Consider the following 18,102-nt stretch of genomic DNA (forward strand, 5'->3'; position numbering starts at 1 on the left):
TTAGTCTCTTTTCTTTTTAAATATATAGCTATGCTTTTTTAAACCACTTGTGCCCGTTTTTTCAAGGTAAAGGGATCGTTCTTCTGTGCTTTTTTTGGTGGCCTTTATTTTCTACTTCTAAATTTACTTTAATTCTAGCTTCACACGTAGCTCAACTTTCACTTCCAACTTTTCTACTTCTTCACTTGGACTTTTTTCATTTTTCATTTGCTATTTTGAACGACTTATTTTACTTTTTTCAAGATCTTTTTTTGTGTTTTTTTTTAGTGGCGAGAGGACACCATTTTTCGAAAGTTAGCCGTTAAATTTATTTCAGCCAAGTTGAGTCGTTTTCATCACGTGATGTAACAAAGTAAACCCGCTAGCAAAATAGACATAATTTTTTCGGCGACTTCAAAGATAATTTCGGCAACATCAAAGGAAAATGACACGGAACTGACGTATTATTATAGAGACTAGTCGATAAGGTCCGTGGAAAAATCCACTTAGGCAGGATTACAGAAAAAAACAACCGTCATTTAAATATTGCTGACATCAGCAGAGACCTGTGAAAACACAAAAAAGAATTTTTGCCTTCATCGTATAGATCTTGAAACGCTGATCAAGAAAATTTATAGGATCATGTACTTTTCACAAATGGATGCAGAGATATCAGGGTTTAAAAGTTTGTGTTTGTGGTCCAGAATTTTCACTTCATACTATTGCGTTTTAATTTTCACGAAACAATATAATCTAATGGGTTAACTAACGTTTTACCTGTTAATAACTGGATTAGTAACTGGATTTAACTTTACCGGCACAGAACGGAAAAAAAAAACCATTCACGTGGAAAAAACTATTTGAGTACGCATGCTCACATGTTTTCCTTTCCTTCGCCAAATATAAACTTGATATGTAAAACAACCTTTAAGTTTATTAAGATGTGAAATTTTTAGATTTGTACAACAAGCAAGCAAGCAATATACCACAGCATATTTTATAATTTTGCGCTAATTGACACTATAACGAAATGATTTACAAACAAGACTTATTAGTACACATACCTGCTTTTTTTGTAAAAAACCAATGAAATTTGATCTGAGACTGAGTGTTTTTACTTTTGATGCCTTTTTTAGTTTGACATTTTCTTATTTTGTTCTTTATAGCAACTGCACAAATTAAAACTAAGCCTTATTTTTTTCCTTTGTATTTATATGAGAAAAAACGTGATAAGAAAAATAGTTCTTCTTCAATACTTACACGGATTATGCTTGCATGTCATGATCAAAGGTTTGATCGGTGTAAAACATTCTCTGTTGAGAATGAAAAATAGGAATGTGGCATAACAAAGATTCAACTATGTTTACACACCATACGGGCAAACTATCTGAGTTCATCACTAACATATTGCCGTAGTAGTGCAGTGGGTTTGTCTGCGACTTCCAGTTCTAGGTACCGCGGATGTAATTCTGCATATTAGTGATGAGCAAAGTAGTTCTTTAATATGACTAACACGGAATATACTTGCCCGTCATGATCGGGAAACCGATCTGTTGAGAATAAAAAATTCGTATGTGCCATGATAAAGATTAAGCTATGTAAGAGAATTTGTTGTTGTTTTTGTTTGTGATGCCACTTTATAATAATATTCATGTACAATCGCGCCAGTCTAAAAATACTCATACATTCCACATTTATCAGTTGCTCGAGAGAGAACTGCATAAAAATTCACATCCTGAATAATTTTAATTATGGTAAATTTCAAAATTAATTCTGAAACTAATGATTCATATTGTGTTCCCTTTTTTAGAAAAATCCAAAACTTTAGTTATTTTAAAATTGTTGTTGGAATACAAAAGAATGTCTTTAGATTCTTCTGTTTTGCTCTTAGACCACTTAAAGACGAAGGAAAAAAAAACAATTAGGCAAACACGTGTATGAACATATTGACTTTTGCTACTTATATTTCAAAATAGACATCATAATTATCTACACATTGTCATGTGTTTATTGTTGAGAAGTTTTGAAGTTGCTCACTCAACTAAGAAAACTCACGCGAGTGGTAGCTTGCTGTTAAAAATGGGATGTTTTTAAAAATAAGAAATATGGAGTTTATAGACGAGCAAGTGGCAACTATATCTTATGACTCATCCTATCTTAAGCCTTTGAAGATGGCTGACGAATGCTTGTTCAGTGTTGTGTCAACGAAAGTAGACAGTTTTGAAAGAAGAGGACATAGAACCTCAAGTCTGTTTAGTCTGAAGGATTATGAGAGTTTAAAAGAGGAACAACAGCTGGAAAATAAAGGCCAGTTTACACTGACTCATTATGATCAACCACGTCCAAAAGAAGCTGTGAATACACAGCCCGGTTATAATCACGATGAAAATAACAACATAAGGAGACCTCGATTATCATTTATTTCCTCCCATTGTGGGAGTAACTTGTCTTTGGCTTACAGAGGCAAAAATTTTGGTATCGGAAAAACATCACAACAGAATTCATATGAACTGGAGCCTAAAAAACGCATTAATGAAAAAAAGATACGGCAAGTGATTCAACAAGAGGTTGCCAATTTAAAGAGTATGTATACCAACCAATCGAAAATTTGCCTAGAGCTGACAAGTAATGTCAAAACCCAATTGAAAATGTTACAGTATTCCAGACTAAGATTTATCGTTAACGTAACAGCTGGAGAAAATTTAAAACAGGACTTAAGAATGGCAAGTGGGTTCTTTTGGGACTCTAAACGAGACACCTTCATCAGTGAAGCCTTTGAATTTGAAAAATTGTTTGTTATTGTTAGTGTTTTTGCTGTGTATTTTGAATGACAATTTTTTGTTCACGTTCGATAATCTAGGTTCCGTAAAACAACTTGCTAATATTATCATGGAGTCATATCTAATTTTATTACCTGGAAGTATTAATGAATCTTACCGGTAGGGAAAAGACTTATTATTTGGAATTTAATTGGATGGAAAAGTATTGATAACAACTGCTTTCTTTTTTGCTGAAAGCGCTATGTTTTAGAAAGTTGTTTTAGCAACTATTCTCAGACTTGATGTAATGTTGGCTTTCATTATGATTATTCTACGCTTATAAAACTGCATGTTAGTTATCAGTTAAGAGAATTTCATAAGTTCCCTGTGTATGGAGATTTTTAGTATTTATATAGTTTAAGCTTTGTGTCAATATTTTTCTTTTTGAGGCTTCATAAGTGAGCTGAATTTCAAGTGTTTACGTTTGTAAAGTGTTGTTGTCAGCACTGTAATCTCCCACTCGTGCGCTTTATATATCATTTGTTATGCCAATATTATTCCAATGTTTATTCATTCTTTTGTTTGAAATGATCAGGTTAAAAACGTATTAGACATGTTATGGGAATATCTGAAGGAAACATTATTATTATAGGAAGAACGAAAGCTGCAAACAATATTTAGAAAGACCGTTTAAAGCGTGTATAATGATGGGCTAGTGTTCTCTGAATTTCACTACCTTGTTATCCATTTGACCTTTCCAAATGGCTTTTATAAGTCCTCTTTGATTGGGTATATACTTGGTTTAGCATGTAATTTAGTGCTGTGATATTTCCTAACTTTGATCGGGGCCTGAAATAAAAAAATAAAAGAATTGGAATTTTTCGGACGGGAGAATAGTTCGTAAATTTAAAAACGTGCTATCCTGCATGTATGTTGTAAGATGTATGTATTAGTTACATAATTATTGATTACGTTGATGTCTGTTACTAATTGGTTACTAAGACGTTGCTAAGGAGATATATGTTTCATGGCGCTAAAATACAGACTAGATTTTAAGGAAATTACAGATCCAACGAAATTACATCATTTTAGATTTCAATGACGTTATATTGTTCTTTTCCTTACCCTAATCTTCCATAAATGTCACATTCTAACCTTGTGCAAAGTTTAGTGACATGAACATCAATGTTCCAGGAGAAACATATGTTTTTACCTTTATCGTTAACATAAAACACATTCTTACAAATATGACGCTATTTTCGATCCTGATGTAATTATTTTTAACATGAAATTATTTTTTCATTCTATCGAGTGAATATGTGTACCAATAATAAAGGGCGTATGGTCAGTAAAACTTGAGAAATTTAAATTAATTGCAAAATTGGAAATCACCAATTTTAGGCATATATGACATCTCTGATGCCGATGACGTCATCAAAGTATTGTTTCACTTTGAATCTGTTTGTATTTTGAATTTTTAAAAATTTGGCAAGTTTTGGGACCTAAGCGTAAGTAGTACCGGATTTATATACCGTGGGCACGTTAAGCCCCACCCCCGCCGTGCTTCACTAGACCAAAAAAGCCCGTTGTTAGTAGAATTCACTACCATAATTTTTGCTAAATCAAGACTTCCGTATTTGTTAGAGAAACTGATGCATTATGCAGCAAGTACATTAGGCTGAAATTCAATTAATCAACATTGAAAAAAAATCTTTTCATTGTATGTTGAAGTGACTTTATAATCTGAAGGGGATTTTAAGAATGGCGGGATTCCAGCACTGATGCATTTTAATTATACATCTATACAGTGTACAGTATACAGATGCTACGTGCAATTTCGTTTTGTATTTCTGACAATTGATAGGAATAAGGTTATAATGTCCGGGAGAGCTAGTTATTAGGATGCAATGCTGAACTCGGTAAGCTTTCCGTTATTTTTCTAGGTTCCTCATCCTGTAATAGATACCAGTTGCAAACGAGTACCAAATGTTAATTATAGCAGATAAACCGTTTAAACGTCTTAAGAAACTAGATTCTTCTTTTTTGAACTTACAGCGGCATTAGGACTTATCCTACATTAAATAGTTCAATCCCTATCCTTAAACACGCTATCTATCGTGACGGCAACACGATCATTTTTTCCAAATTTTGGGACCCACATGTGCCCTGATGTAGATTACCCCGTTGTGTTCGAGCGCTATAGAATGCCATTAAGTAAATTTTAAATGCTTTTTACTTGGTCAAAACTTTTCAACATGCGGGCTGCAAAGTATTGACCATTTTACAATTTTAGCCATGTTTAAAAATTGACGAAAAACACTTGTTTTATTTCATTCATTTTGTCCACGGCTCTAGTTACTATTTATACGAAATAAACACTAATCAGATCCTGTAACTTAAGGCTAAAACTAGGGTTTGTAACTAGACCCTATAAAAAGAAATCAGTTTTTAACGAAATGTGCAAGCTATCGAAATAGTATTTTTCGAATGCTTTAACCACCTGATGTTGCCCGAACTGTTCCATTGTCCAAACTCGTTAAAAGGGGTGGCGAAAAAAATTATTTTCTTGCAGCCAGAAAAAATTTTAGAAAAATATGTAAATTTCTAAATCCTAAAATCTAACTGTTATAATAACCAATAAATAACTATATTTTACAACTAAGTATGTATATATCTTCTAGTACCATTTTTACAGAATTCACAAGGTGTGAAAATTATTAGGTTTTCCATGTTTTTAGCAGCAAAGATCTAAAAAAACATTTTGATTCGAGATAACCATATTTCACGTACTATAGTAGTAACAGCATTTTACAACTTTTGTGTAAATTTTCATGTCTTGAGTCCCTTTTCCACAACATACTACGAGCTATGAACGATAAAGTTTGTTGTGATCAGATGAGGTCAAATTTAATAAATATACAGACCAGAAACGTTCAACAACAAGTCGAACACGGAATATGGTGGCTTCATTTTTAATTACGAATCGTTACTTTTTTATCATTACTCACAAATTTGTTTAGTAAGTTCGGTAAGTTTATTTAGCCACCACCCGTTTGGCAAATGTACAAACTTATCAATTATAAATAATTCAGCACTCGCAAAGATGTAAACAAAACTGATATTTCTAACAGACTGATTTGATTTCTAATAGACGGTTTATGTTTTGGGTCTAGTTTTGTCATTCTGCAAAGTGTTGTAGTTGAAAATTCACCGTTTTAAATGTAAAAACATCAAGCTCTCTACTTTTAAGATCAAAACATTCTTAGTCTTCATTCAGGACATTTTTCTTATCATGATAGCTGTTTCATGTACAATCAAATAACAATAAGGACTTCTAATGGAGTAAACCAAGTCAGCCGGTCTGGTCGTAAAAATCAACACAGGTATCATGAACTTCTATTCAGCAGCCATGCCGCAGCACAGGTCGCCTCTCCTTTCAAAATAGTCATCTTCAAAGTTTCAAAATTTTCAATTGAATTACTAATTTGACTGTTATAATAAAGTTAATTGATTTAAATATTAGCGAACTTTTATGTTTTTTAAATTTTTTTTGTAATTAAGAAGCAATTAAAGCTTCATGTAAATACAAGTCTTAATTACCGTCCGGATGTTTAAAGAAACAATGATTTTTAAACTCCATGTGGTTTCATAACAATTTTCTTTTTTTTGTAAAAAGAATTATTGCATGCGTTCGTTGAAGATTAGAGAAAAAAACTTTAATCATATCATGTGCATCATTGGAAGAATTTATAACATATACAAATAAATAAAATAAATATATATTATGCCGAAGTGATTAATTTTTGTTAACAACAGGAATGAAACTGCTACTCATATCACTGTGCGTGTGTTTGACATATTCACAGCAAGTGTTAGATCTTACATCAAAATTGAGCCGCCATGAAGTTGCTATAAATGTTGATATAATAAATAACAGAATAAAATCTAGCAAGGTAGAAATTCCGCGGGTTGGAATACGATTTAAGAACGATGATACTGATATATTTATCGAAAAAATGACGAACTTTGCTGTTGGGACTATTGATATTAAAATGATTGAGCTGCCAACAGAGTAAGTCATTTGTTTGTTTGTTTGCTTGTTTGTTTTTCTGCGCTATTAAAGTTTAAGAACCAGACTAGTGATTAGTATTTAAGGAATTGTTTATTTAAGAAGCATTAATTCGTATTAATAACAAGAAAGGTTTTTCCAAATATAGATTACTTGCATCATCCACATAATCTCTATTTTAAAAATACCCTAAGTCTGTCTGTTTGGTGTGTGTCTGTCTGTCTGCGAAGTTGGGTCGTGTTACAGAAACATTATATAAAGTTATATAAAGGCAGGTGAACCCACAGAGTTATCCAATGCCGCCGAATAGTCTCTTTAATAATAGCCATCGTCTGGCCGTCTCTGCGCAAAATAGTAACAACAGTAGCGAGACACATGAAATGCGATAATAAAAGACAGACGAACACGTGAATTTATCCACGGACTGCAGACTAGTCTCTTTAATAATAGCTGTCGTTTGTTAGTGTGTTCGCGAAAGGGGCGTCCTGTTGCGGAAACACCAATTGCGATACATAAAGAACGGGTGATCTCCTGGATTTTTCCACGGGTTAACGACTACTTTCCTTTAATAATACTCATATCTTTTCAAAATGGTAGCGCATATCTACTTTGTGCTCACGATGCACGAGATAGTGATGACTTAAATGTGCACGACAGGCAAACATTTGAGGAACATAATAAAAACGACGGGCGAACCCGTGTACATTTTCAATTTGACTAACGACAAGTAACAGTTGTTTCGCTGGTAGTTGGAGGTAAGCGACGTAGGTGGAGCTTACTAAGTTTTCTGGTGCTTATACCTGCCATTTTTCAGGGTATTTAGCGTTTTCAGATAGCGCACAAGCCAGCATTTTAGTTTAAAATTAATAATATAGACAAATTGAAGCTTGCTTTGTGACAATATGCTATACAAAAAGCGCTCTTGTTAGCATGTTAGTGTTTTTTATTGTCGAAATTTCTTTTTTCATACTTTAGACATGGCGTCCTATATTCTGTTGTCTGTTTTTTAAATTCTGTTTTTTATATAAAATAGAAGTCTAGTATCGCTATTCTTTCGCGAAAGATTTAAGAATATTTCAGCTTCAAAATGATAAAAAATAAGACTACAACCATGGACAAAGTATACTGAAACAAGACAGCTAATTTCGAGCTTCGCCGTCATAAGTGATTACGTGGGTTGTTTCTATAATGGAGTTGCACATTTATTGTCAATGTGTATGTTTAGGACTTAAGATCTTAGCTTTTTAGTTCTATTCATACTGTTTTTCTTTTGCGACCATTTTCCCGAATTTCAGGACCTTCGTGAGCTGAGACGCGGATTTATGTATTATTTGTCCATTTTGGCCAAGTTTGAAACATGACAAAAAAAACTGCCTTTGTTTTGTTAGTTTTGTCACGATTGTGGTTGTGTTGTGGACGAAAGTAAACATAAGGTCATATAGGTTGTTTTATTCGCCCGCTCCCACCGGTAGGTCTCAGTGTCGCCCACGTGCTCGTCACACTGCTGGTTTGTTTGACCGCTTTTATCGGGAAAAAGACTAAGAGTGTAGGATTTTCTTGCCTGAAAATGTTAAACACCAAATGTGTTAGCTACTTTATGGAAGTAGTTTTTTGCAAAATTCTCCCTTTTTTTGCTTGTTGCTCTCTTACGTGTATTAACTTATTTCAATTGTTCATATTAGATTCCACAAAATCGAGGCAATATTGAGAGGTGTAAAAGCAGCTGGTCTTAAAAGAGAAGATGTATTTTTGTCTTTTAAGGTAAACTTATTTCTTGTAAAAAAATGATCTGTTCCTATTATCTCTTATTGCAAGAAATTCTCCCTCATCGCCTTTCATTAACATTTTTATTCCCAGCCACCCACAGCAAGGGTGATCTTGGCTATCATTTCGGAAAGGCCATATCTCCAAATTCAGTGACATTTGAACATTCTGGATTGATTTTGAGCGGTTTAAGGTCCGCCTTACCCAAATGCGAAGCTTTGCCGCGCAGGGCGACGAAGCGAAAATAAACAAATTTCCTGAGTATCAGTATTCATGTAACACCCAACATTATTTTGCCTTATTTTTTGTGTTTGGGGATAAAAAGTAGGAGGATTTATGGATGTCGTTGTAAAACAAAAGTTGTCTTGTTCTAGACAAACTGTATCTGTTTTTTTTTTCAAAAATGAATTGTTAGATATTATCACAGTGCAAAAAAAGTACCTCAGAGAAGCACGGAAAGCAACTTTTCGATATAAATTCGGAATTAGACCTTTAAACCCGAAACTAAGGCACCGTTTAAGTCTTCAAGTGGAGTAGATTTTAATGGTGTAATTTTTATGCCATAAGATTTAAAAACCTACACCTTATAGAGTTCAAAGTCACAACCTAGAAAAATTTGTTCGAAAATTTTTTTATGTTTTCTCAGTTTATTTTTTATGACAAAATGACACTATTCCATATACCCAGTTTTCAGAAAATCTTTACTTTTTTATATATTTATTTATATTTATTTTTTTATATATTTATTACCCGGGTTATGAGATAATAGCCTTACCCTTAACAAGGAATAAAGGTGTTTTTCGTATTCTTAATTGAAGTGTGTTATATGTTTTTCTTTTCTACAAATCTAAGTAACATCAATAGGATTATGGGCAGTGTAACTGGTACGCAAGGAGCAATCTACAATAGAGGCGACATGACCTGCGCCCTGTTTAAAAGAACCTAGTTTATAAGAACATCAAGGCTGAGATTTTGCCAAAAGTTAAGAATATATTAAGAATGCACTCAGACTAATTTCATTGATAGAACATAAAAACAAAACTACAAAGAAACAATTATTTTTACCATATACTTATTTCTCAGTACTAATATACATATATGTTTTTACAATAACAAAATCAAAATGATCTGTTTCTTCCAATTTTAAAAATATTCTTCCTAATTCGTAAATCTGATCATATATTTCCTTGGTTTGTAGAAGAACACAAATAAGAACATTCGAGGCTGAAAAGGTGGGAAAAATAACACCCAACCAGCCTGAGTTGAAATGCGGTAGTTCATAAATATAAAAATAAAATTACCGTAAATGACTGATTAAGTTCCCAGAACTCAATTAAGCGCCAAGGTTCAACATAAAATATTGAGAAAAACATGTGTTTTAGTAAATTTCAGCATGATGAAGGAAACTTAATAACGCGGTTATATAGTATTTTCATCCCATAGTGAGAGTATTTATCGAGCGTTTTTCGAAGTTGATCGAGTAGGACACAAGCAGTTCTTTTGTCAGCTGTAACAGCCATATAACGCGCAGGGTTACACCCAAGACAACTTTGCGATTAGTGTTTTTTTGCATTAAAACAAAAAAAAAAAAACTTTCAGTAAAAAGGTAAAATGTATTAGTGATTTTTTTATTACCGTCCAGGACGGGCCCGTCAGTATAAGTGCCCACCTTAAAAGTATAAAAATTGATTATCACCCAGGGCGCTTAATCCGGTATATTAGAATTTAGAGCAGTATCACATTGTCACGTGATTTTCAAGCAAAATAGCGAAGATTTTAGAAATTCAATTACACGTCAATTAGCCTTCGAGTATTCAAGGTCCCTCCCATTCACTCTAAAATGAAGAAGAAAGTTTATAATGTCACTGTATTTGCATTGCAATTATGTTAATGTTACTTTACGAGTGTAATTTTTTTCGTAGTGATGTGTAACAATTTTATTGTGAGAGAAATAATTGTTTTGTAGAGCATTGTAGAGTATATTGTAAAGCGTTCTAAGGTTATCAAATCACGGTCTTTTATACAAAGCACTACTCCTCTTAAGAAGATAAGAAGACTCTTCCTTTCCAAGACGATTCCTCTTCACTAAGACGACTCCTCTTAAGAAGCTAAAACGACTTCTCTTCCCTAAGACGACTTCTTTTCACAAAGACGACTCCTCTTAAAAAGCTAAAACGACCTTCTTCCCTGAAACGACTTCTCTTCTCTAGAACGACGCCTCTTTAAAAGCTGAAACGACTTCTCTTCACGAAGACGACTCTCTTAAGAAGCTAAGACGACTTTTCTTTATGACGACCCCTTTTAATAATCTAAGACGAATCCTCTTCTCTTAGACGACTCCTCTTAAGAAGCTAAGACGACTCCTCTTAAGAAATTAAAACGACCCCTCTTTTCTTATGAATCCTCTTAAAAAGCTAAGACGACCTTTATTCTTTTAGACAACTCCTCTTAAAAACTAAGACGACTCCTCTTCTCTAAGACCACTCCCAACCTCAAAACAACTTGTCTGTTATACTATCAGGTCTGTCTACGGGAAAATTAATAAGGTTAATTTCGTTTAAGCGCGACGAACTCGAAGTTAACATGTTTTTCTTTTCTATTTTTAGCAAGATACAGGTATGTTTGGCATAGACGATACCAAAGAAGAAATAGAAAATCTGTGGAAAATGTATGTGGCGAAAACAAGATAGAATTTCCAATCATTTTTCTGTAGTTGTAGTAGTAAAACTCCATAAACACTTCTTCTTCTTTAAGTAATATAGATATTATCATGTTATGAACAAGCGAGTTTATGACATGATAATATCTATATGATTCAAAGACAATGACTGAACAGATAAGTGGTAATATTTTTAAAACAAGACAGATTCTGTAATTTTAAGCACTCGTTTCTAAAATCTAACAAAAAACAATCTACACAAATGTCTAAGGGGCTTCAATTTGAATAATAACGTTTGTTATTTTAGATCTGGTCTTGATTATATTGATTTGTATATGATACATTATTTGGATACCAAAGGATTTTACTTAGAGACATGGAAAGTTATGATCGATGCAATGCATCAAGGAAAAATAAAGTAAGTCTCTTTATTTCAAATAAGAAAAAATGTGTGTTTTGCGACTTTGTGGATATCAGTTCTTGATTCTTTGTTGTTAGACTAATTTTCTAGCCATTCAGAGACGCACTTGTTTTGCACTTTTTCTTAATGCACAATCAAATTAACTGCAAAATTCCAATCCTTGGTTTTTGATCATGAACGCAGCAGCTATGTATTAAAATGGGAAGTGACGCGTAAATATAAAAAATAAGGTTTTTAAGGTATCCAAGCGCCCGCGCTACATCGCAGGCACAAGCCGAATAACATCATTACTTTTGTTTTCACCTATATCGTTTTTCGATGGCCCATAGTGCCCTTGAAATATTGAGATATCACAAAGTTTACTTAATTGATTGATTACGATTTCTACAAATTGTCAAACAATTTTTGTAGAGGAATGAAACCTCTAGTTAATAAAAAATTAGGCTTAACAGGTCGAGTTTGTTAATTTAAGAAATCTAACTGTTAACCACTATCCTTCAACGTGAATGCAAATGACATCATCAGATGTGGATAACACCATCATAGCTTGAAGTTTCCATTTCCCTAGCTTCTAACTTTTATAAAAGTGAAAAAACATTTAAAACGGAACAAGAGTACGCGTTTTAAAAAGAAGCTAGTCATTCGCCGGGGAAAAATCCACCACCCGCCGCTCCTTACAACTACTCAAATCTATTCCACTTGCATTATGTCAAAAAGGTCATTGCGATGCGTTCAATGTTTGTAGCTGTATTTTGTTACTACTATGTTTTCTTGTTTTCGTAGAGCAATTGGCTTGTGTAATGTCAACATTGGCCATTTGAATTATATTTATCTCCATACTGGAGTGCTACCGGCTGGTAAGTTTCTTCCCTTTCGTTTTCAGGATACCTTATCAGTGAAAAATTCGTCAGGTGAAGAAATTAGTCTGTAAAAAAAAGGTAACTTAGCAAAAATTACTTCACGCTTTTCACCATTTTTTTCGTCGACAATTATTCGTTTCTGAACTCGATTGCTGGCTACCTGGTATCTAAAAGTCTGTGAACATGCACACTGACGCTCGGAAAATTTAATTCTTTTTCTAAAGGTCTTTAGTTTCATATCTTAATGTTAAATGATTACGTGTTAAGGCCACAGCTGGGGAAGTTTGCATGTATTTCTGATGTGATTCTTGTGAATGGGTAAATAATCTTATTCCTAAAAGAACAGACAATAAAAAATGAACTCGATTTACTTCAGGAGTAAAAAAAGTTTGGCTGGGTCCAAAGTTTGCCAAACTGCTCTTGCAAGCCTAGCTGAGCCAATCCAGGACCAGTAAAAAAGAAATTCTTAATCGTTATCAACAATTAATGCACATGCTGCTATCAGCAACTTATGTACGAAAACTCAAAAACCTTTCTGTTTCTGACCGTGCCGTTCCTTTGAAAATTTTCTTGAAGTGAACGTGTTTTTTACTCATTTCTATCGATTTCTATCGATTTCTATCGATTTTTTTGTTCTTCACTAATAGAATACCTTACTGTAAGAAAAATATGCATACCATTTTTGTGCTGATACAGTTTAAAGAAACAAAAAGCATTTCTCTAAAAAAATGCTGATACTATAACATCTGGCATGGAAAAGTATTCAAGACAAAAATGGATAAACTGCAAGTTTTTTACAGGAACGTTTAAATTTCAGGGGACTGGATGTATTTATTTTTTTAAACTTTTTCAGCCGGTAAAACATATACGTATGCTAGTAAAAAGAACGAAAAACTACTTCGAGATGGGTTTTTCTCAGGAATTCTGGACTTACATTATTTTGTTTGTATAATAATCTATGAAGGAATGTATATAATAACCGACGGTAAATAAATTAAATCAATCAATCAATCATCTTAAGAACGTGCACAGCGCACGTTCTTAAGATGTTCTTAATGTTTGACAAAACCTCAGTCTTAGCGCTTTTATTAACGAAGGTCTTATATGAAAAACATGAAGGGTCCATTTCAGGGTTCTTTTTGGCTTTGTGGATTAGGGAAGGCAGAGTTCTAGGAGCGAGGTTGACCAATCATTTTGGGCTTTTCGCGCTATGACTTTATCTAACATACTATTTTAGAAAATTCTATGCACTTTACTACACTAATACTGATAAATTTGTTTCTTAACACCCGTAGTTTTCAAATAACCTTTTAGTGAGAGTGACAATAGATAGTTCTTTGTTGTTATCCAAGATTGATCCAGTCCTTATTGACATACAACCTTTTTAAAATAACTTAGGAAGACCAAAATTTCTGCATTTATTTGCTTAGGCTGGTGCGCCAATCAGAAGTCTCAAAAACTATTCTGTCATTCGTTTTCTTCTTTCACTCAATTTAAACTGACTTGTCTCATAAGTTATTTCTTTTTGTAAAGATTTAAGTCTAACGGTGCCTAGAAAAAAAACGTTAGTGTTGATAAAATTGCTTTTTTGATCTTCAGATTTTTGTCCAAAAGGTTTTTAATACCCAAACACGGTAAAAAAATATCTGCGTTTGAATGTGAAAGTTTTTTTTACCAACAGCTTTAATTTCGCAACTCATTTATAATAAATATATTGCATATAGAAGTTATATAAAGTTTGTTGAACAACGAAACTGTACTGAATATACGCCGTAAACTCAATTTGTCAAATTAATTGATTAACAAGATGTAGAGAAACTGAATAGGTTAACAGCGATAAACGTTAAAATATGCAATCATTCGCATTAATTTGCATAATTAATTAGATTCCGCTTGATAAGCTACGACGAATAACAATTTGTCTAAACGTTATCAGAAAAGTGATAGTATATATTAGATTTTATAAATATATGTATTATTTAATGCGATTAATTCAAGTATTTTAAAGCAAACCATATTATGTTAAAAGTTTAAAATGTTTTAGTCGAGGACACTACACTGTGACTAGCTGTTTTAATTTATAGTTTTGTTTTATTAAATCAGTTTAATGAAATAAATAATTGAAATGAACTATAATTCTACAGTAGAAATAAAAAATTAGGGTTCTTAGCTACGTTTCCTTTTTTAAAAACAAAGTATTCATTATTTGCATGAGTTCTTGTTTTATAAATACAAGAGTAAGCTCTATTTGTAAAAAAAAAATTTCATTCAACTGAAAGGATATTATTCGGATATAACATGCACCATAGAAGGCAAAATTTAAATTAGTTGTTACAACCTTGCGTAAAATGCAATGAAATATCCTAAAAATTGTAGGTATTTGCCAGAAATTGTTGATGTTTCTATCTTCCGTCTTTGCAATGTTAAATTGACAATATGTAAATTATTATAAAAAAAGGGACAATTTTTTGGCAGCGTGAGACAATATTGTAAAATGAAAGGTCTTAAAGTTGTCAAATTTGGTAAACGCTTAGCTGTATATGTTAAAAGGGCAGTAGGATTAACCTCAAAGTACAGAAGCAGTAAGTGAAACAGTGAGTGGGAAGCATAGGCCAAACTTAAGCGTTATTTCATCATTAAATTCCAGCAAAGAACGGGGTGCGTTTAATGTTAAAATACAAAAGTATCTACTTTGCAGAACACCAGTAAACATGAGCATATTTTTGTCGGCTTTTCATGCGCTATTATTTTTATTAAATACTGTTGTTATTTTTAGTTGTCGAGCTTGAAATTCATCCGTTCTTTCAACAATCTAAAATGGCGAAACAACTACAGCAGTTAGGTATTGTTGTGCAAGCTTTCGCGCCACTTGCTGCAGCAAAGAAGATGTACGAACCAAGGTGGAGATTATTGTGTCTTTTCACCAGATTTTTACATTGTATATTGAAAATTGCTTATCTTGCATTTATACTACTTCTTGAAAGAAAGAATCCAATCGCTTAGTGTTTGATAATGAACATCAATTTCTTATCTCCTTCCTTTTGTTACCCTTTTACGGCGTTTTCACTTTTCAATGAAAAGCTATCTCATTTCTTTTCTTGCCTCTGTTGTCTAAACAATTCGCCCCATGCATTATCAAGAATTGTATCAACTTAACATTAATTGTAAAAATAAGTTTTTCAAACAATATAATAACTATTTCTTTTTTATATGAAACTTTTATGATTTAGGTTACTTCGTATCGCAAAGCGCTACGAGAAAACGGTAGCTCAAACAATGATAAGGTGGTGCCTCCAAAAAGGTTACTCGTGCATATCAAGGTCACGAAAAATCAATAGAATCGCTGAAAATGTAGATGTATTTGACTTCGAGTTGTCGCAAGATGACATGATGGTAAATATTTTTTCTGGACACAACCAAAACTTTTTTGTGCCGTTTTTAATGGCAATTTCTACCCTAAAAATCCTTACCGCATTCTGAGATGGTCCCAGTTTGATAGCCATTCAGATTGCTCCTTTATTTGACTTGACAATAGCCATCAGTTCTTAATTAAAACTGCTGTGTTTATATACAGTCCGTGGCCACACCGACTTTTTAAAGTCCTTTTTTAGCAGTGATACTAAATTTTTCGAAATAGTATTTCTCCTTCAATACATAAAGTGCGTTCTTTCTCCGTACCGCAGAATGTTTACATCCCTCTGAAGAGATGCTATCCCATTTTGATAATGCTTATTCACTTTAGTTAATAGATGCCTTAGATGATAATTTTGTCATCAGTTTTGATCCATCAAACATGCATCACTTGACACAAGTTGACACTACCATAGGAGATAAACTAAAAGAAAGACTTGCAGAGCTTGACGATTCCACGAAGCTGTCCAGTCAAAATTACAACATCTGGTTTGAAACTAAGGAACCTGCTTCGGATGTCAACGAGGAGTTAAGAAACGACACTACATTTGAAGAAGAGCCTATAGAAGAAACATTGGAGCCGATGTATTTTTCAACAGATATCAATATTAACGTTACTCCAGAAAGTGAAAAGAAAAGAAAAGAAGTCGATGATGCAGTTGAAGAAGAACTTAGTAAATGTGCCGAACCGTCAACTTCGAAAGTGACAGGTTTGTGAGAATAACCTTTCTTGCAAGTATAATTCTGGAATTTAAAGGTAAAAGTGTAGAATACTGATAAAACTGATTAAGCATGAAAATAAAGCAAGATCGTTTTTTCTAACTTACAAGCAAGAGATTAGTCTATCAAAGTAACGTTTTGTTATAATCTTATATATCTTTGCATTTTCAATCGTAAAATAGTGGCCAGTGAAAATTTCCACCTGCTGAAGAATAAATATCTATATGATTTAATATTGGAAACGTGCTACTAAAAAATAAAAAACAATAAGTCCTAAGGTTTAAGTTCTTTCATTTAAACTTTAGTTGTGAATTTCATCCAATTTCATCTCATTATTTTATATAAAATATGTAACAGTTTATATTGATGTTATAAAAGATCCGGATCCTGGCATGACTGAAGAATCCTGCCATAACTTTAATGTAGTCAAGACTTTAATTTATTTTTCCATCTTTCTTTTTCTTGTAGAGTCCGACGTGTTTCATGTGCCACTGAGTGAAATCTCTCAAACGTGTACACGGTTAACGAAAGAACGTTATGAACAAGCAATGCGAGGTTAGAAAGCATATCCTTACGTTCAACATTTTTATTATTTTTCGTTTTTTAAACGTTCTTTTTTGAATGCTAAATTTTATTCATTTTTTTTTCAAATTTATTTGCCACTAGAGGCTGAAGAAATGCAAAAAAACAACAACAAGTTGGGAAATATCGCCTCTAATGATGAAGGGTAAATGTTTATGCTCTGGAATGTGATATTTTACAAAGGCGTGAAAGATGCAAGAAGACGGATGACAATATTTTGCTGAAAATGATCGTCTTTTCTGATCTACACACGCAAAAGCTACAAGAATTAGAAGCATTATTAATCAGAATGAACTCATTAATGTTATAGGCACTAGTTTTAAAGTTATTGTAGGTTCATGTTTATAAATACAGATTCTTCTACTTTGTTTCTTCCACGTTATATTATTTTTCTTCCTTATTTCTTGTAACAAAGAAATTATACAAGAGCTAGCTGGCTGGCAAACGTCATTCCAAAGAAAAATGTTTTAATACATATTTAGCGATATTCACGACTAAAGGGTTTCCAGTGGTGATAATGTTTTTTTAAGACGTGGTTACCTTCGACCTAATGAGTTCACCACAACCGAACGTTTGTTATATATGTATATATTTTCTTAATGAGATGATTTTTTTAAACAAACAGGATATAATACTTGAGACCTTCATTCTATTCTAGTCACATAAAAATTTTCAGTGTGTAGATCTGTAGAATAACAACATTGCTCCATAACTTATTATATTCTATCAAAATACTTTCACTAGTTTGTTACAGCAATTGTTCAAGCGGGTTGAATCCAATTCGCACCAAAATAGCATACTCGTTTACCGGGTTGGCGTACGGTTTAAGTAAAGTTAAATATCCTTTCTTTTTGGGGAATGCAGGGTCACTAACATCT

The 18,102-nt window shown here is 33.0% G+C and overlaps 2 protein-coding genes across 2 annotated transcripts; both read left to right on the forward strand.

The window, feature by feature from the left end:
• The first annotated feature begins 2,029 nt into the window (after positions 1-2,029).
• LOC130623901 (uncharacterized) lies at positions 2,030-3,206 on the forward strand. Its single transcript, XM_057439446.1, has one exon. It carries the CDS (start codon positions 2,064-2,066, stop codon positions 2,808-2,810), a length of 747 nt encoding a protein of 248 aa, XP_057295429.1. The 5' UTR covers positions 2,030-2,063; the 3' UTR covers positions 2,811-3,206.
• Positions 3,207-6,387: 3,181 nt separating this feature from the next.
• Positions 6,388-17,601, forward strand: LOC130624090 (9,11-endoperoxide prostaglandin H2 reductase-like). Its single transcript, XM_057439657.1, has 10 exons — positions 6,388-6,810; positions 8,490-8,568; positions 11,178-11,239; positions 11,538-11,648; positions 12,435-12,508; positions 15,288-15,411; positions 15,742-15,904; positions 16,254-16,632; positions 17,111-17,197; positions 17,309-17,601. The coding sequence occupies exons 1-10, from the start codon at positions 6,557-6,559 to the stop codon at positions 17,371-17,373; spliced, it is 1,398 nt and encodes a 465-aa protein (XP_057295640.1). The 5' UTR covers positions 6,388-6,556; the 3' UTR covers positions 17,374-17,601.
• Positions 17,602-18,102: the final 501 nt, after the last annotated feature.

The sequence above is a fragment of the Hydractinia symbiolongicarpus genome, chromosome 13 (genome assembly GCF_029227915.1).
Source record: "Hydractinia symbiolongicarpus strain clone_291-10 chromosome 13, HSymV2.1, whole genome shotgun sequence".
NCBI lineage: Eukaryota > Metazoa > Cnidaria > Hydrozoa > Anthoathecata > Hydractiniidae > Hydractinia > Hydractinia symbiolongicarpus.